General features: G+C 39.6%; 1 protein-coding gene and 1 pseudogene across 9 annotated transcripts in view; one reads left to right on the top strand and one right to left on the bottom strand.

The window, feature by feature from the left end:
• The window catches only part of SH3KBP1 (SH3 domain containing kinase binding protein 1), a 388693-nt gene that overhangs the window by 227506 nt on the left and 141090 nt on the right, over window positions 1-20097 (top strand). Inside the window, exon 1 of one of the 9 annotated variants that reach the window (XM_010334888.2) lies at window positions 4750-6276. The exons of the other annotated variants lie outside the window; for them this stretch is intronic. Coding sequence (XP_010333190.1) covers window positions 6262-6276 — 15 coding nt within the window. The 5' untranslated portion in view covers window positions 4750-6261. Of the gene's footprint in view, window positions 1-4749; window positions 6277-20097 lie in introns of those variants that run through there. 9 annotated transcript variants of the gene reach the window in all.
• LOC101050510 (archaemetzincin-2-like) lies at window positions 1285-2546 on the bottom strand (annotated as a pseudogene).

Here is a 20097-nt window from a genome sequence, read left to right as displayed (position 1 = left end):
AGTGTATTTTCTAAGAAATATTTTAGTTGCAGCCAGACTGTCACCAAGAATCATAGTCCCAGAAGGTTTTTAAATTGTGTTTTTAAGAGTATAGTGGTTGGCTTGGCGTGGTGGCTCACACCTATAATCCCAGCACTTTGGGAGGCCAAGGCAGGCAGATCACAAAGACGGGAGATTGAGACCATCCTGGCTAATGAGGTGAAACCCCGTCTTTACTAAAAATACTAGAAATCTGGACGTGGTGGCACAAGCCTGTAGTCCCAGCTACTCAGGAGGCTGAGGCAGGAGAATTGCTTGAACCTGGCAGGCAGAGGTTGCAGTGAGCCGAGATCACACCACTGCACTCCAGCATGGGCAACAGAGTGAGACTCCATCTAAAAAAAAAAAGTATAGTGGACATGGAGGACAGGTAGCCCAGGTTCACATCTCAGCTCTGCCTCTTCCCGGGACAAGCTACTTTTAACCACTTAGTGTTTTTGATTCTTCATCTGTAAAATTAGAGTAACAAGAGACTCTATCACAAAGAGTTGTTGTAAGGATTAAGTAATATGTAATGGTTAGAGAAGTGCCTGGCACATAATAATCACTTGATGATTATTCTTGTTTTTATTGCTATTAGAGTAGAAAGAGTACTTATAAATGACAGTACATTTTCTAAGGCTATTTCTTGAATTTTTTTTTTTTTTGAGGTTGGGTCTTGCTCTGTCACCCAGGCTGGAGTGCAGTGGCTCACTGCAACCTCTGCCTCCCGGGTTCAAGTGATTCTCCTGCTTCAGCCTCCCAAATAGCTGGGATTATAGGTGTGTGCAACCATACTCAGCTAATTTTTATATTTTTAGTAGATACCAGGTTTCACCATGTTGGCCAGGCTGGTCTTAAACTCCTGACCTCAGGTGATCCACCTGCCTTGGCCTCCCAAAATGCTTGGATTATAGGCATAAGCCACTGTGCCTGGCCTCTTTAATTTTTTGTTATGGATAATTTCAAACTCCAAGAAGTAGAATTGAATTTTGCTATATCCGTGTTAGCTGTTTGTTTCACATCACCAAGTCTTAGATGTCAGCCACTAGAAAGTAAGTGCCATAATTTGGGACCTTGTGTGTGTTAGTCACCATTATATTTACAATTCATGAAAATAGTTTTGTTTTGTTTTGTTTTGTTTTGTTTTGTTTTGTTTTGTTTTTTTACTCTGACACAGCACAAGATCAGTAGTTTATTCCAATGAAGTATTCCACCCAAATGAAAGCATTACATACAATTAGTTATTTATTTCAGTCACTCCTATTTAAAGGTCCTTATTTTTGGAGAGCAGCCAGGCATTTTATTGTCCACTCCTTCCATTCCTTAAAGGCTTCCATGGGTTTTGGTAAATTCCCATTATCCTCACGACTGTGTTTTGGAGTTGCTCCAGGTGTGCCAGCAGATTCATCATCTATCCACTACACCAGTGCTTTGTATCTTTCTACAATGCTGAAGCCAATAGCACACTGCAACTTGCGCAAACAGATAGGGCAAAGGTTTAGAGGGCGCCCGTCAACTTCTTCCAAGTGATTGGAGCCTTGCATTAGGTATGCAAGCCACTGGCAGTGTCACAGTCCAAATATGTGTCCAATCTCATGGGTTAAAGTCTTACAGGATCAAAGCAGTAAAACACTAGTTATTTCTGGAATATAATAGTTGTCAAAAATTGAATAGTCACTTGAAGATGTTTTCTTGAGCTTCTTCACTTTGCCTTCATAGCGTAAGCTATAAAATTGCTGCCATACCTGGCAAAGCTGAATATCCCCACACCATCTGTCAAAGAGGCCTGTCCGAAGACAAAATTCCAGGATTCTCTTGGGTAAAGATCAATCATTGTTATTCCCACAATGCAGAAGGCATCTTGAGGTTTCTTCTTTTTCCAGAACTTCAGGATGTTCCCTGCATGAATTTGCAGGTTTTGTGTGTTCTCATTGACTCTAAAGGAACATTTTGTTGCAGAAACAGGAACTGGTTCTAGGAGTTTTACTCTCAAGCCATAGAAATATGCTTTACAACAGCCCTGCAGCCATTTAATATATTCTTCACTGATAATCCTGGTGTTTCCTAGAGATCCAATGGACTGTATATAAATACTGTGTCTGGAGAGGGTATCTTTCTATAAGGATCACTGAAGAACTGTTCAAAGTCTTGGGGGATCTCAGGGTGGGAGGCGATCCAATCTGATTGAGAATGCAAGGTATTGGGTCCAAAGAGATCACTGGCTGGCTGGAAGGCTTCATTCATTAAACGCTGCTCCCCAGCATCTAATTTCTCATACTGTGACACAAGCACTGGGTTCTTTGAGATGAGAGCTGTTTTTAGCGTCTGTTGAGAGTGCCATACTATCTGCATGATGACAAGTTTCTTCCATTCACGTCGTGTTCCTATGTAGAGCTTTTATCCTTCCTCTTGAATGGGTCAGATGTTCCACCACGAGACTTGATTTAGGAAGGAAGGCTCCCATGGAAGCTTTTATCTTACAAGGACGGACATGTCTGGGCCTGGCCAGAAAGATGTTACGGAGTGTGCCTTTATCCGCGGCAGCCCCGAAAATAGTTGTTAAACAATAGTTGGCCCTCAGTAAATATTTGTGGATGGGATGAATGAAGATAATGTTTTTTGCTAATCCAATTCTGTTTGGGATCTGCTTGTGGTCTAGCTAAGATTCACTCTTCCACTTGTTTATTAATTCACCCACTCACTCATTGATTCACTGAAGCCTTATTGAATGCCTTTTATGGATCAGTAGTGTGAAGCTTTATTGAATGCCTTTTACGGATCAGCAGTGATAGCTCTGGGATTTATATGTAAATGAACTAAGGGGTGGCAATCCATTGGGAAAGGAATTGGCTAAATGGCATGTCTAGATGTATTTGCATAGTAAGTGCAGTTATTTTTTTACCTGACGGGTTATTTATTTGGGGTGAAGTAGGTCTGATGTGGTTCGTTGGAATGGAATTAACACTTCCTGCCCCAAGTCACACCTTGAATCAGCTGTCATATACAGGCTTCTCATTTAATGCTTTGGATTGTCCCTACATTGGAGAGAAGGGGGTATGTATAAAAGTCATTATAATTTAAGGGGAAAGAGTAGCAGAGGCATATCCAAAGCATCAATGGGAATAGAAAGGAAGAAACTACTAACTTTCCTCCAGGTTGAGAAGGAAGGGATGGGGTATCCTGGATCTCTTTTTAAGGGAAGTGATATTTGAGCAAGGTGTTAAAAGATGTTGGGAATGCGTGGTGCTAGCAGTGTGAGTGTGGACAAGGAGAGATAGCATAAGTATGTTGAAGGAAGAGGTGGGTTGGGCTGGGGTGCAGGAGCCATGGTGGTGGAGGAGGAGGTGGGCAGCTGAAGGGGAGGGGGTATTTCTTCCCATAGAGCTCTGCCAGCCCTCTCATAAGCTGTCCTTCTTCTGGGTGGGCTGGCGAGTTGGTGAAGGAGTTCAGCTGTGCAGCAGCGTGATCAGATTTATACTTCAGAGAGATAACTGAGGAGGTGCTGAGGAATGTGGACTGGAGATGGGAGAGGAAGTAGCTGGGAGACTTGCCAGTCCTGGGACTCCATGGTTGATGACTAATTGGCCAGGCACCAGGAACTTCTAGTAGCTGTTGGAAAGGGGCAGATGGGCCCACCTCATGCACACTCTTTAAGCTGGATCGCCGTTGCCTGGGTTGGCAGCAACATTGACAAAAGAGCCAAGTTTCCTTTCAAAGAAAATTCTTTTGTGTATTTTGGGAATGAAAAAGCCAGGAGTCAGCATTCTACTATCTTCATTAATAGATAGGCTAGGAAGATAGAGACAATTTTTAAAAATTAAATTGAGAAGGCCTTGTTAAATAGATTTACATACATATACACATGGCCATAAACATGTATAACTATAAATCACACATACATGTTTATTTATATATACATACACATTCAGTAGATTTATCTTTCTAATAGTTTTTTAATCAACTTCTAATTTTAGAGTAGTTTTAGATTTATGGAAAAGTTGTGAAGATAATAGAGTTCCCAAATACGTCACACCCAGCTTCCTCTCTTGTTAACATCTTGCATTAACATGGTACATTTCCTATTATCATTTTTTTTTTCTGAGATGAGTCTCACTCTGTTGCCCTGGCTGCAGTGCAGTGGCATGATCTCAGCTCAGTGCAACCTCTGCCTCCCAAATTAAAGCAATTCTCCTGTCTCAGCCTCCTGAGTTACAGGCAACTGCCACCACGCCTGGCTAACTTTTGTATTTTTAGTAGAGACGGGGTTTCACCATGTTGGCCAGGCTGATCTCAAACTCCTGACCTCAAGTAATCCACCCACCTTGGCCTCCCAAAGTGCTGGGATTACAGGTGTGAGCCACTGCACCTGGCCCCTATTATCATTATTGACTAATAACCATGCTTTATTCCAATGTCCTTAGTTTTTATCCAGTGCCTTTTTTCTGTTCCAGGATCCCATCCAGAATACCACATTTAGTTTTCTCGTCTTGTTAGGCTTTCACAGTTTCCCAGACTTTACTTTTGATAACCTTCACAATTTTGAGTTTTGTAGAATGTTCTTAAATAGGGATTTGTCTGAAGTTTTTCTCATGAGTGGATTGGAGTTGTGGGTTTTTGGCAGGAAGTACACAGAGGTGAAGTGTTCTTATTACATCATATTAAGTCTCTATTTATCACTATAGATGTTAACCTTAACCTTAGTCACCTTGGCTGACTTAGGTGTTAGGTTTCTCCACTAGAACATTCTGGTTTTTTCCCTCTTTCCATACTTGACTCTGGAAAAAGGATACTCTGTGCTCCTCCCACTTAGAGTGGGGAGTTTCACTCTACCTCCTTGAGGGAGGAATATCTAAAGAAATAATTTAGAATCCTTCTACACAGGAGGTTTATTCTCTCCATCCTAGTTGGATTTTGATAAGATTTTTTTTTTGTCCTCTGAATTCCAAATGTTAATTCTGTAGCACTTGTATTATATTTGTCATTTGCCACCTAGCGACATCACCTATGTTTGTGTGCATGTGTGATAAGTGAACAGATTTATGTCTTATTTACTCAAGGAGATTGTAAATTTCTTGAGGACTGGGACAGCATCTTATTTAAAGCCCCTTACAGAGTTGGATACAGTGCAGGCAGTTACTAAATAGTAAGCAAATGGTTTTTAAATTAGTTTAATTAAAAATTTAAATATTAACCATAATTAATTGAAACAGGTCATCAAAGTCTAAGTATATGAGAAATGTGGTAAGATGAGGATACTGTTTACTTGGCATCCTGATTCGTGAAATTGTCCTGAACTTGTAATTGTGGCTAATATGAATTTTACTATGTGCCAAGCACTTCTGTAAGTAATTTACATATATTATTTAATCTTCCAGACAGCGCTATACGTTGGTACCATTATCCCCATTTTATAGATAAGGAAACTGAGATGAACTAAGATTTAATAAGTTGTTCAGGATCACAAAGATGGGAAGTAGCTCAACTGGGATTTTGATCTCAAATACTCTGGCTCCAGAGTTTTGAACTCTTAACCACTGGGCTCTAGATTCATTGAAGTGGTGATTAAAATGGTGTCTCTTTGGGAGGAAAGAAAAAGATTGTGATTTAAATATTTCATTCCAACCTGTTAGGATACTCCTGATGACACCACAGCAATCTTGCTGTATTTTTCCTAGGGGAAGTATTTACATAAAGCCACGGCTATTTTTCCTTCGTGTGTGTGTGTGTGTGTGTGTGTGTGTTTATGAGTAATTCTTGCGTAGTGCATCTAATTGTATTTCTTTAAAATATAGGCATGTTCATGATTAATATGTCATATACAGACTATATTCTAGATATCTCTCACTCTCTAGCCATATGATCTGTTGAAAGATAGTGGGCTTTTTATTTCTTCTCTGGCATTTTTAGACAGAAGTGGTCACTAGGTCTTGTCAAATAAACACTCCCTCGGTGTGTTTCTTGTTGGAGTGGTCACACCTGGGGGCCCCAGGAGGGAGCCTAAATTTCAGCAGCAACACAGAAGAGGAAGGAGGACTTCTTTCGAAGCCACCCAAGCCATGAATCGGTGCTGGCTTCCTGAACCATAAACAAATGCGAGCTTTGTTCTCCCCATTCCTCATTTGGTCCCAAGTATGACTCAGGGTTAGGCTGGGTCCTCAGGCTCCGTGCTGTTGGAAGGAAGTGGGAGGATTCCAGGGGTGTTCTGGGACCTTTTCAAACTGAAGAGAGGAGGCTGGCTGCATGATGGGAGAAGAGGTATTTCTTTCTTTCTCTCTCTCTGTCTCTCTCTCTTTCTCTCTTTTTCTTTCTCTTTCTCTTCCTCTTATTTCTTGCTTTTAGACTTGTAATAAATCCCCTTAACTTGTATCTTAACTGTATATAAGATTTTGTGTCAAGACTGGTAATGGGTTTGCATTAGTGGGCTGAAACACTGTGTGTGCCAGCTGGGATCCCACAGAGGGGAGCTATGGATAAGCTAAGGGGGAACCTACTGAGTATACAGATTATTTGCTAAAGCTGAATGTTACTCTGGAGCTATTTAGCTGTTTTAATCCCTCCCACTTTGGTCAATTTGGCCATTAATTTTCACAGATGTTTCCAATCTCTCTGTGTCTTGGGTTTTCATGTGCTCATAGTGCAGAGAGAAATTTAGATGGGCAATTTGCACAAGCACTAACTGTTACATCGTGTCACAGAGATGTTTAGCAATTACAGATGTTTGTTGAGTAAACAAATCCAACTTGCTTTTCAGGTTAGCTTAGCAGAGAAGGGTATGTCCATGCAGAGCAAGCCAGCTGTGGGGCATTTCACTCTTCAGGGGCATGGACTTTTCCAGTTTTCCTTGTGAGTGGAGAAGCTGTGAGTGGTGACTTCTGGGTGCTATTGAACTGCTTTTTTATGATACAGGTAAAGATATTTGGCTAGTTTTGTAGTGCTGGGTATTTATAGGTATGTACTCATGTATAGAGAAAAATAAAGACACTAAATTATTTTGATTTTCTAAAAGTTTGTTAGTAGTGGTCTTGTTTTCTTCTGTGAGTTGTTCGTATTTGTCTACCTAAAAGCAGAAGTCTGTCATTTTCCAAACACAAAATTCCCTAAACCACAGGATAAGTAAGGCTTACAGTGTGTCATATGTCTTCTATATCCCTGTCTCTCATCGAAAAGAAATTTTTAAGAGGGGAATTGATGAGGTCTATAAAATATGTCCCTTTATGTCTTTTTCTGTTGGCTTTAACTTATACTATCTTCAGAATTACAAAAAAAAAAAAAATAGCGTGGCGAAAAGGAAACACATTGTTTTAACATATTTTAAGAGTAGGGGAACTTCTTGAAAGGTTTTTTTAAAATGGCATCTGTTGCTTGCCTACAAAGAAGGACGGATGCAGATATATGAGGAGAGTGCAGTTAGGGGTTGGCTAGAATGAAAATATATTCATCAACAATGACTTGAGAGAATTTTCATAGGGAAAGATATCTTATGTTTGCTGATCTTATTGCTCGATGTCTTTGTTCTGAGTTCTGATCAGTAGAAATCTGAATGAGGTATTTATATGCAAAATTAAGATGGTGACTCTTCCTTGGGGAAATGAATGAAAGCATGAATGATTGTAAGATGTGAAAAATATGGAAAAGTCTCAGCAGCTAGGGCTTGGAGATGGGAGAGGAAAAGAAGCCCCTGGGGGGCCTGACAGGTTCTGCCTTGGCTCTGTGAGTCTGAGCTACTTGTTACACTGATGAATGTTCCCTTAACCCTTTGCTTGTTTGTGTCTCAAAATGGAAATAGCTCTATTACTTCTCCCATTACAAAAGCTCTTTGCATTAATAATAATAATTCAAAGTTGAAGAATACAAAGAAATAAATAGAAATCACCCTCAGCTGGATGCAGTGGCTCATGCTTGTAATCCCAGCACTTTAGGAGGCTGAGGCAAGTGGATCACTTGAGGTCAGGAGTTTGAGACTAGCCTGGGCAACATGGCAAAACCCCATCTCTGTGAAAAATATAAAAATTAACTGTGTGTGGTGGCACGCACACCTGTACTCCCAGTTACTCGGGAGGCTGAGGTGGGAGGATCGCCTGAGCCTGGGAGGTTGAGGCTGCAGTGAGCTGAGATCACATCACTGCACTCCAGCCTGGGCAACAGAGCAAGACCCTGTCTAAAAAAAAAAAGAAATCACCCTAAATCCTATCATTCAGGAACAACCATAGTTAACATTTTATATGTATCCTTCTAGACTTTTTTTTTTTTTTTTTTGAGACAGAGTCTCACCCTGTTGCCCAGGCTGGAGTGCAGTGTCGCGATCTTGGCTCACTGCAACGTCTGCCTCCCAGGTTCCAGCGATTCTCCTGCCTCAGCCTCCTGAGTAGCTGGGACTGCAGTTGCCTACCACCCCCCCCCCGCCCCGGCTAATTTTTGTATTTTTAGTAGAAATGGGACTTCACCATGTTAGCCAAGCTAGTCTCGAACTCTTAAGTTCAGATGATCCACCCACCTCAGCCTCCCAAAGTGCTGGGATTACATGCTTGAGCCGCCACTCCTGGCCCCTTCCAGACCTTTTTTTTTGAGCCTGAATATGCATGCAGTACACACATTACTCTTCATTAAATAATGAAGTCATATCAAATGTTGCCTGTTTTTAAAAATGTAACACACTATGAGACCCCTTTTTCTGTCAGGTAGCCTCATGATATCCGTAGGATCTCCATCCACTGTAGAGATGCAGCACCATTTGTTGAAACAATCTCCCAAGGATAACTATTTAAGTTGCTCCCCCATTTTTAACATTATAAACAGCATTCTTGTATATGCAGTGTTGTTTTGTTTCTGATTATTTTCTTAAGCTGAATTTTTAAAAGAGGAGTTTCTAGGTTAAAGATCGATTTAAGGACCGGGCGCAGTAGCTCAAGCCTGTAATCCCAGCCCTTTGGGAGGCTGAGGCGGGTGGATCATGAGGTCAGGAGTTCAAGACCAGCCTGACCAACATGGTAAAACCCCGTCTCTACTAAAAATACAAAAATTAGCTGGCTGTGATGGCACACACCTGTAATGCTAGCTACTCAGGAGGCTGAGGCAGTAGAATTGCTTGAACCCAGGAGGTGTAGGTTGCAGTGAGCTGAGATCGCACAACTGGACTCCATCTCAGAAAAAAAAAAAGATCTACTTTCTGAATCCTACACACTTAACTTTACTTCCTGGTGGAAATCACGTAAAAGTTATATACACTCTTCCAGATGTGTAGAATTGGTTTTTTATTGTTGTAAAATATAACATCATAAAATGTATCACCTTTGCCATTTTATGGTTTGTTTTGTTTTTTGAGACAGAGTGTCACTCTGTCACCCAGGCTGGAATGCAGTGGTGTGATTATAGCTCACTGTAGCCTTGACCTCCTGGGCTCAAGTGGTCCTCCTGCTTCAGCCTCCCAAGTAGCTGGGAGTACAGGCATGAGCCACCATGCCTGGCTGAATTTTTTTTTTCTTTTGTAGAGACAGGGACTTACTATGTTGCCCCCAGACTGGTTTTGAACTCCTGGCCTCAAAGGATTCTCTCACCTCACCCTCCCAAAGTGTTGGGGTTAAAGGCATGAGCCACTGTACCTAGCCACCTTAACCATTTTCAAGTGTGTAGTTCAGTGATATTAAGTACATTCACTTATTTGTGCAACCATCATCACTATCCATCTCCAGAACTTTTTCATCTTGCAAAAATGAAACTCCATACCCATTAAACAATAATCTCCCATGCCTTCTACACCTGACCCCTGGCAGCCACCATTCTACTTTCTGTCTCTATGAATTTGACTAGGTACTTCACATATGTGGAATCATGGGACATTTGTCCTTTTATGACTGACTTAGTTCACTTAGCATGATGTCTTCAAAGTTCTTCCATGTTTTGGCACATATCAGAATTTCTTTCCTTTTTAAGATTGAGGTATTATTTTATTCTATGGATATAATCCATTTTCTTTATCAGTTCATCTGTTGTTGGACATTTCAGCTTTTTTTATCTTCTGGCTATTGTGAATAATGCTACAATGTACATTGGCATGCCAGTACTTGTTTGAGTCCTTGCTTTCAATTTTTTTAGATGTATCTCTAGAAGTAGAATGGCTGGATCATATGGAAACTCCAATTTTAATTTTTTGGGTAATTGCCCTACTATTTTCTACAGTGGCTGCATTATTTTACATTCCCACCAGCAATGCACAAGAGTTCCAACTTCTCCATGTCCTCACCAACACTTGTTATTTTCTGTTTCTTTGTTTTGTTTTGTTTTGTTTTTGCTTGTAGCCATCCTAATGAGTATGAAGTGGCATCTCATTGCAGTTAGAGTTGGTGTTCATGTTGCCTGTCACTAAGGATGAAGGAAGTTATTATTATCATCTTGGAATGATGAGTTGGGAAACAGTCTTAGAATCACCATTAACTAGCTGATCAGTCATGTAATCTCAAAAGACTACAAATTGCTTGAAGGAGGAATACAGCCCCACTGTTCCCACAGCCCCAAAGAAAAAAAAGGGTGGAGTACCCAGGTAGTTACTTGGTTTCAGAGGTTTAATGGTGACCAGGACTGCTGCTTTTCATGTCACCTCATCCACTTACCTGAATCTATAGTCAAAGGTTTATTGGAGAGTAGATTTAAAACCATTCTTTTGAAAAAGGTGAATTCCTCTTTTGTACAACTGTTGTTAGTAATTCTAAGTGATGTTATCTGATTCATCTTACATAGTGGATAACCCTAGTTTTCTGATCGATTTTTTTGGTTCTCTTCACCTTCTACTCTGGAATTCTTTAGGGGTAGAAAATGAAAGTCCGTCCTTTACAAATTATTTGCTGAATTGTTTATTTATTTAATAATTCAATTGGGCTGGGCGAGGTGGCTCACGTCTGTAATCCCAGAACTTTGGGAGACCAAGGCAGGTGGATCAGGAGGTCAAGAGATCGAGACCATCCTGGCCAACTCAGTGAAACCTCATCTCCACTAAAAAAAGAAAAAAAAAGCTGGGCATGGTGGTGTGTGCCTGTAGCCCCAGCTACTTGGGAGGCTGAGGAGAATAGCTTGATCCCAGGGAGCAGAGGTTGCAGTGAGCTGAGATTGCGCACTGCACACCAGCCTGGTGACAGAGTGAGACTCCTTCTCAAAAATAATAATAATTCAGTTGGTAGCCTTTAGTGGCGTGTACTAAAGTCTAAGTATTTAGTTGTGACCCTCTTTTGTTCCTTACTTGTATTAATAATTGTTTTCATAATATTTATATCTTGAAGCATGCAGATAAATTTGATTCCTGAAATCCAAGGTTTTAAAAATTTTAGTGGCCATTAAAATTATCATGTTTTTGTACATAGCTGTCTTTTTCTCTCTGATATTCTCACTAGTTGTAAAATGATATTCTAGCCAACTGGGTTTCAGTGGGATGGAGTGAGTTTAATGCTATATAAAAATTGGCAACTTTAAAAGAATCTGTCTAGCTTACTTTGACTGCATGGTGGTATGTCTTTTCTTATATTTAAAGAATTTAGGTCACAGAGGTCAGTCAATCAGCAGCCTGTTTGTACTTTTCTGTGGCATTGGAGGCTATTTAAAAGCTATAGGATGACAGCCTTATTTCCAGCTCAGGCTCTTAATGTTGGAGGCTAGATCCCAAATAAATGTATAGCCATAAATGCTGTAGAAACAAATGGAAACATCACAATAAGCTATACTTACACCTCTAATAGATATTTTTCTCTCTAAACCTGGTCTATAAAATGAACGATTCACAAAATAAAAGTGTGCTGGAATTGCCTCTAAAGGACACTTCTTTATTGAAAGGCCATTCTCAAGCCATTTTAGGAATGCCCTGTGATTCAGAAGTGTCACCTCAATTAAAGTTATCCTTGAACTCTTAGGAATTAAATAGGCATGGTTTGGTAAAGTGAAGGCAGAAAGTTCTTCTAAATACACTTAAAAGTTGTATTTCTGTTTTGTTTATTTAAAATGAGGAAGGTAGAAATGCTGAAGATGGATTTACGGCCTCATTTTCTTTTTTTTCTTTCACTTGCCAAGAATTTTCACCCACCAGTGACTTTAATATGTTTTGCTCCATTTGTTTTGGTAGCATCTGCTCAGTCTGTTCTTTGTATTTTGAATTCTTAGTTGAGTTCTCATTTTTTCTCTACTAGAAGCAGCTTTTCTGGAACTTCTTAGGTACCTTTTCTAGATTATTCACAAAGTTGGTAACAAATGGAGTAATGATGTAAAAAGTGTCGGTATTTTTAGATCCTAGAGTGGTCCAAAACTGTCCTCTTGATGCAGTGCTTAGCATTGCCTAGTTCCTGCATTGGAAGAGCAAGATGCCTTGTATATTTTACATGTCTAATTGCATATTTAATTTCTTTTGCTTCAAACCCTGTTACTCCCCTTACATTCAGGCACTGTTAGAAGCAGAGAAAGTAGACATACAGTACTGTTGTTTTTTCAATTCAGAAGAGGTTGAAACATTGTGAAGCTGGCAACTTTATGCCCACACATGGAAATAATCTGCCTGAGCAATACCTGTCACGGTATCAATTTGCAGTAGAGGTGAGCAGACCATAATTCATGGACAACCTTGCTGAACTTCCCAGTGAAGGGTTATAGGATCTCTGACATTTTGATATAATTTTTGTATGCAGTACTCAAGAGTTCAAACAACTCTAGGTTTCTGTGACCTTCACTCATAGGTCATTTGACAGGAGAGGAGAAAACTGGTCTGGATAAGAGATGAAAGGAGTCTTGAGAAAATTAATGAGAAGCTGAAAGACATACAGCTGGGTGAGGGAGCGATCACTGTTTCCAAGTAATAAAATTGGTTCTATGAGGCCATAGAGCAGCAGTATGTTTGTGCATAGCCCAACTCTGACTTTTCTCTAGTCCATCTCTGTATCATTTGAAGATTGTGAGTTGATCATCTTGGCATGAAATTGAGTGGCTAGAAAAAAGTAAGGGTATCCTAGGGGATGATGACATAAGGCAGTGAAGATGGTTAAGAAATTAGAAATCAGGAGTGGTAGAGAAACAGTGGTCATTGCAGCAGAGAGAGACAAGTAAATGGAGTCCATGAGGAAATATATTATGTAGGGTTTGACAGTTGACTGTTTTCTGGTATCTCTGGTGACTGAGAAAGAGGAGCCCCATTGATTGATTGATTGAGATAGGGTCTTGTTCTGTTTCCCAGGCTAGAGTGATATGATCATGGCTCATTGCAGCCTTGACTTCCCAGGCTTAAGCAGTCCTTCTGCCTCAGCCTCCTGTGTAGCTGGGACTACAGGTGCACACCACCATTCCCAGCTAATTCTTAATTTTTTTGTAGAGATGAGTTTTTGCCACGTTGTCCAGGCTGGTCTGAAACTCCTGGCGCAAGTGATCCTTTTGCCTTGGCTTCCCAAAATGCTAGAATTACAGGCATGAGCCACTGTACCCAGCAGGGAGCCCCATTAAACTTGAAGCATGGTGATCAGGTTTGAAATAATGGAGAAGTAGCCAATACTGAGGGTCGATAAACTTCGTTGTCCCATGGGGGTGAATATGTGGAAATCTTTTACTTAAAGTCTCTATAAATTTGGGTAGATAACCAACTGAAACCTGTATGCCTGAATTAGATCAAACGTAATATCTCAAGATTAGCGAATGTGTTGTCAGTTCCAACAGTACCGTTCCTGGTCTTTGTCCTCCTTTGTCACCATGTTCCATGAATCCGTATTGTGTTTTCTCTGTGTGGAGCCTATAGCAGGTCTTTGTGGAAGGCACAAAGAAGAATTGCTGCTCCCCGGAACTCATAAGTGGAGAACATTGAAATGAACATTCTCCATTGTAATAGAAAAGGACAAGGAATTTCTCAAGACCAGAAAAACATATCAATTGGGATATTTTACTGTGCACATTGTCTTCTCTACTCTTTCTAAAAACAAAACAAAACAAAACAAAACCCAAAATAACCCTCTTAAAAAATAATAACCAAAAAGCACCATTTAAGAAGCATGTGATTAAAATAGGTGATTTCATGTTTTGTTTTGTTTTTAAAATGAGGGTTTTCTTCTGCATTTTGTGTGGTTTGGTGCTTTTGTGTGTATTACAGGGAAAGCAGAAAATAGTGGGGAAATATTTTAGTACAGGAAGATGAGAACATGCAAAATGAATAATGAAAGACTTACCATTTATTCAGATAATGAGGATTTAATTTGCCTAAAGTTCAGGCACCTTAAAAGAGAACTTAGAATCTTAAGACTCCTGTTCCTCCCAAGACTTGCTATTAAACTGAAGTTAAAATGAATGAAAGGAAGAATGAATCTGAATGACAGCCAAGTACAGACTATACTGACCTTTTGCTTCACCAGACTAGAAATTACTCTACAAAAGGGTTAATCTTAATTGCATTGAATGACTCTGTCCCCACCTCAAACTGAAATCCCATTAAAAAAAAAAAAAGGGTCAGTCTTGGTTTTCTAAGTCAGCAAAATCAAAGTATGTTTATGTTAAGTGGAGATGTTTGTCAAATAGCTAAGAAATGAAAGTATCTGTGAAATCCATATAATTTTTAAATTATGATATACTTAAGTAAATAGTTCTAAGAGTAGCAGAGAAAAAAATTCAACCTCAAAATTTGGGGAGCCTGGTTTTCATCACACTTGTTTTTTCTCCCATTTGAGAAACTGTAATTACTTTGATTTGTGTTTCAAAAGAATTTTTACTTGTGAAGAACTGGAGAACTACTAGAAAACTGAACAGTTAAGCCGTGGATCCTATGCAAATAGATCACACCCTTTAAATCAGTACTTCTTCAGATACTGGGAAATGAGGAATCTATAAGCATTATCCTTGAGTATATAAGAAAAAACAGTTACAAAGTGAAGTTAACTCTTTTTTTCAGTCCCTTACAGATAGATGTATGAATAAGGAATTCATGGGTTTAATGAAAAGAGCAGGAAATATGTTTTTGAGTTTAAAAACATTTGATACAATGTCTCAATACTTTACTTGGAACAGCATGAATTGGAAATTACATCATCTACTTAGTCACTGAAGATATTAACTGTAAAAACTATAAGTAAAAGGTGATGATAAACGGCAGGGAATATTCTATATGGGTGGTGTCTTTTGAATTACTGTCATGACTCATTTTACGTCTGATGTTCTTAACATTCTTATGACTTGGAAAAGGAAATAAAATGACATGCGAATGAAAGCTGCGTATGATTTCTAGTAGAGAGGTGTTTCAAACCAAATCAGACCTTATGGAAAGACATCAATAATGTAGGGGAGTAGAACATCATTTTTCGCTACCTCAGTGTATGTTATTTTCTTAAAGCATTATTTTTTCTGGCTGGATGCGATGGTTCACGCCTGTAATTCCAGCACTTTGTTGGGAGGCCAAGGTGGGCAGATCACCTGAGGTCAGGAGTTTAAGAACAGCCTGGCCAACATAGTGAAACCCTGTCTCGATATAAATACAAAAATTAGCTGGGCATGGTGGCAGGTGCCTGTAATCCCAGCCACTAGGGAGGCTGAGGCAGAAGAATCACTTGAACCCGGGAAGCAAAGGTTGCAGTGAGCCAAGATAACGCCGCAGCACTCTAGCCTGGGTGACAGAGCGAAATCCATCTCAAAACAAAACAAAACAAAAAAACTATTTTTTCTGATTATAAAAGTAATAACTAGTTTGTAGAAAAACTAAAAGTAAAAAGCTAAAAAGCACTGATAATCATCCTGGGGCAATCATTGTTAACTTTTTAAAAAATATTTACTTTCAGTCCTTTTGCCATGCATTTTAAACTGATTGAGATCATACCACACACATAATTTTTTTCCACATACATAATTTTGTATCTTTTCCACTTATATAAAGTCTCCCATGTCTTTACAAACTTTTTGTAAACATCTCTTTAAAAGGCTGTGTGTAATTCTCAGTCTTAAGGCTCTAGATACATAGAGGTCCAGATCTGGGAGAACTGGAATTTGGTGTTTGCGTGGATTTCCATCAACACTGTGTTTAAATCTACCATGTTATAGCTGAGAACATAACATTTTCTTTCTTTACAACATAAAAATAACATGGGAAAGCAATTTGGGCTTGTGGGCTGCGTAGAAGTAGACATTCTGCAAAGACTTGTTGAATTAATGTACTCTTATAGGATATGAACAGGATTCCAGTTCTCCCTTCCTTACCAATCTGGAAAGAAGATGCCTTTAAGAGAAGCCTTTGGCAGGAGGCCTGGCTAATTCCAGGTAAAGGACTATGAATTCAGCTTTTCATGTCTAAGTATCTGGCAGTTATTTCCACTAGTGGCTTTAGAAATCCAGATGAGTGGATGGTCTCATCTGGCCCCTGTTTCTTAACTGCTTTGGGAGGAGGAATATCTGGCCTGGCAGTTTAGGATTTCTTCATCTTTTGTTGAATGAATGCCAAGCTTTGTAAAAGATGGCTTTGGGTAATTTTCTGTGGTGGTGTGTTTGCTCCTGAGTATCAAAAGTTTCAATAAAAGGCTTTCTGTTCTCTGACAACAGCCCATTTTTCCCAGACACATGCCTTGTTGTTTTTCCATCGTTGACAGTAGATAAGTTTGGGTGCAGCCAGAAGCAGTTGGCATGGACCCACACTTGAGGGGCTCCTGGGATGGTCTTCCAGCCACTCACTGTAGACACCACCTTAACAGAAGTTTTCTTGACTTGAAAGCTCTTTGTTCCATTAGCTTTTTCCTCCTGGGCAATGACTTCTGTGATGATGGCTGTTGCTTTCCTTCTATTTCCATTTTTCAGTTACCACTTTTCTCCCAGCATGACTGTGGTGCTTAACTGTCCTGTAAAAGTTGCTTCTTGCTCACAAGTCCCCAAGCAGAGGAATAGAGCAAGCCTGCTGTTACAAAAAGTTGTAATCGAAACCGTCATTTTCTGTTACTAGAATTCATAAAAGAGGCATTATGGTATTGATTTTTTTTAAAAAAAGAAGAAAGAGAGAAAGAAAGAAAAAGGAAAAAAAAGAATGAAGGAGAGGAAGAAAGGAGGAGAAAGACGGAGAGAGAATGGGGGTGTTGCTTTATTGCCCGGGCTAGAATGCAGTCTAAAAATGAGTATGCCTATAATTATGCTTTGTAATAGAGACATGAAAAAAATGATGGAAGAAAATAACTAACAAGCAGCCAACCAATATTTCATTTAAACCTGTAAGTAGGTGTGATGTGGTACTGATGAGAGTATGTATTTTGTGTATTTAAAGTGGAGAGTTCTATAAATGTTAATTAAGTCTACTCGTTCCGGATCTGAGTTCAAGTCCTGGATATCGTTGTTAATTTTCTGTCTTATTGATCTGTCTAATATTGATGTTGAAGTCTCCCACTATTATTGTGTGCGAGTCTAAGTCTCTTTATAAGTCATATGTATCTGGGTATTCCTGTATTCGGTGCGTATATATTTAGGATCTTTAGCTCTTCTTGCTACATTGATCCTTTTATCATTATGTAATATCCTTCTTTGCTTCTTTTGATCTTTGTTGCTTTAAGGTCTATTTTATCAGCAACTATTGCAACTCCTGCTTTCTATTTATTTATTTATTTTTGCTCTCCATTTAGTTGGTAAATCTTTCTCCATCCCTTTCTTTTGAGTCTTTGTGTATCCTTGCATGTGAGATGGGTCTGGATGCAGTATACCGATGGGTCTTGGATTTTTTTGCCTGTCTGTGTCTTTGGATTAGGGGATTTAGTCTATTTAAATTTAGAATTAATAATAATATATGTGAGTTTAATATTGCCATTTAATGTTAGCTGGCTGTTTTGCCCATTAGTTAATGTAAATTCTTGATTATGTTGATGTTCTTTATTTTTTGGTATTTTTTAGAAAGGCTGATACTGGTTGTTCCTTTCTATATGTAGTGGTTCTTTCAGAAGCTCTTGTAAAGCAGGCATGATGGTGATGAAATCTCTGAGTGCTTGCTTGTTGGCAAAAGATTTTATTTTTCCTTCGCTTATGAAGCTTAGTTTGGCTGGTTGTAAAATTCTGGGTTGAAAGTTCTTTTCTTTAAGGATGTTGAATATTGGCCCCCACTCTCTTCTGGCTTGTAGGGTTTCTGCTGAGAGATCTGCTGTGAGTCTGTTAGGCTTCCCTTTGTGAGTAACCTGACCTTTCTCTCTGGCTGCCCTCAGCATTTTCTCTTTCATTTCAACTCTGGTGAATCTGACGATTATGTGCCTTGAGGTTGGTCTTCTTGAGGAATATCTTTGTGGTGTTCTCTGTATTACCTGGAGTTGAATATTGTCCTGCCTTGCTAGGTTGGGAAAGTTTTCCTGAATAATATCCTGAAGCGTATTTTTTAACTTGGATTGATTCTCTTCGTCACATTCAGGTACACCTATCAAACGTAGATTAGGTCTTTTCACATAGTCCCATATTTCTTGGAGACTTTGCTTGTTCCTTTTTATCCTTTTTTCTCTAATCTTGTCTTCTCGTTTTATTTCATTAAGTGGGTCTTCGACCTCTGATATCTTTTCTTCTGCTTGATCAATTCAGCTGTTAAAACTTGTGCATACTTCAAGAAGTTCTCCTGTTGTGTTTTTCAGCTCCATTAATTCACTTATATTCCTCTCTAAATTGTGTATTATTAACATTTCGTCAAACCTTTTTTCAAAGTTCTTAGTTTCTTTGCATTGGGTTAGAACAAGTTCTTTTAACTCACAGAAGTTTCTTATCATCTACCTTTTAAAGCCTGTTTCTGCTAATGGAACACACTCGTTCTCCATCAGGCTTTGTTCCGTTGCTGATGAGGAACTGCGATCCCCTGTAGAGGGAGAGGCGTTCTGATTTTGGGTATCCTCAGCGTTTTTAGGCTGGTTTCTTCCCTTTGTTATAGATTTATCCATCTGTGGTCTTTATAATTACCGTCTTTATAATTGGGTTTCTGAGTGGACGTCCAACTTGTTGATTCCCAGTGATAAAATCTGAGCAACCCACTGCACCGGCCAAAACAGCGGCATTAAGATTGATGGTGCTTTTCTGACTCTGCACCAAGAACCGCCACCCCAAGGCAGCGAGCAGCAAAACCGCCTCGCCGGCCACAAGAGTCATGCTGGTGACCCGTGGGACCCCTCCACTGGGAATCTCTTGGTATGTGAGCAACAAAAATTCGTCTGAAAGTGTGGTATCCTCTTGTTCTCTGCGCTTTCACTGGGAGCTACAATCCCTAGCTGCTAGTGATCAGCCATCTTGATCTCTCTCCCCCCATATTGATTTTTTAATTCAGTAAAATTCAATAACAGTAATAATAGCTAAGCACTTTACTTACCTAGAAAATCTGTGAGATACATATTGTTATGTCCATTTCAGAAGAGAAAACTGAGGCATAGAGAGGTTGAGTAGCTTCCTCAAGATCGCATAGCTGTAAGTCTTCTTAATACTAATTCAGTCTTACCACTAGATGTTGAAAGTGGCAAGGGTTTATTCATTCCATTGTTACATCCCTCGTGCCTAGATGATTTGGTTCACTCAGGCCTTTCTCCATAGATCTAAATATTTTGTGGTGGATGTTGAGTTTCCTGTTGACTGAAGTAAATTAAGAATATTTCTCATCTCATGTGCAAGGCACATGGGCAGATAGAAAGATTGCCAGGACCCAGTCCTCCTCCTCCAGCATTTATAGTCCATTGATTCAGCAGACACATAGAGAAGTAGCCATAAATACAAGGCAGAGGGCAGTGAATGCTGTTGTAGAAATTCAAAGTGAGTTGAGTGGGAACATGGGGGAGGTGAGAGAGAATTCCAGCAGTTGACATCTAGGATATTTTCATGGAAGGCATACAGTATGGGTTTTCCCTCATCGTTGAATATGTCTTACTAAGTGGTAACTGGAGTGTCCTGAGCTTAATTTGATTTCTTTTGGAATCCCCATTCTTGAAGCACCTTAGAATCATCTTTCTAAATATTTTGCTATGCATCTGGAAGATGTATCAGATGTGCACCTTGGCTGGGTGCAGTGGCTCATGCCTGTAATCCCAGCAATTTGGGAGGCTGAGGTGGGAGGCTCTCTTAAGCCCATGAGTGCAAGACCAGTCTGGGAAATATAGTGAG

Source organism: Saimiri boliviensis, chromosome X (genome assembly GCF_048565385.1).
Source record: "Saimiri boliviensis isolate mSaiBol1 chromosome X, mSaiBol1.pri, whole genome shotgun sequence".
Taxonomy (NCBI): domain Eukaryota; kingdom Metazoa; phylum Chordata; class Mammalia; order Primates; family Cebidae; genus Saimiri; species Saimiri boliviensis.
The sequence above is the reverse complement of the archived record's forward strand: the minus strand, read 5'-3'. Positions and strand labels throughout refer to the sequence as shown.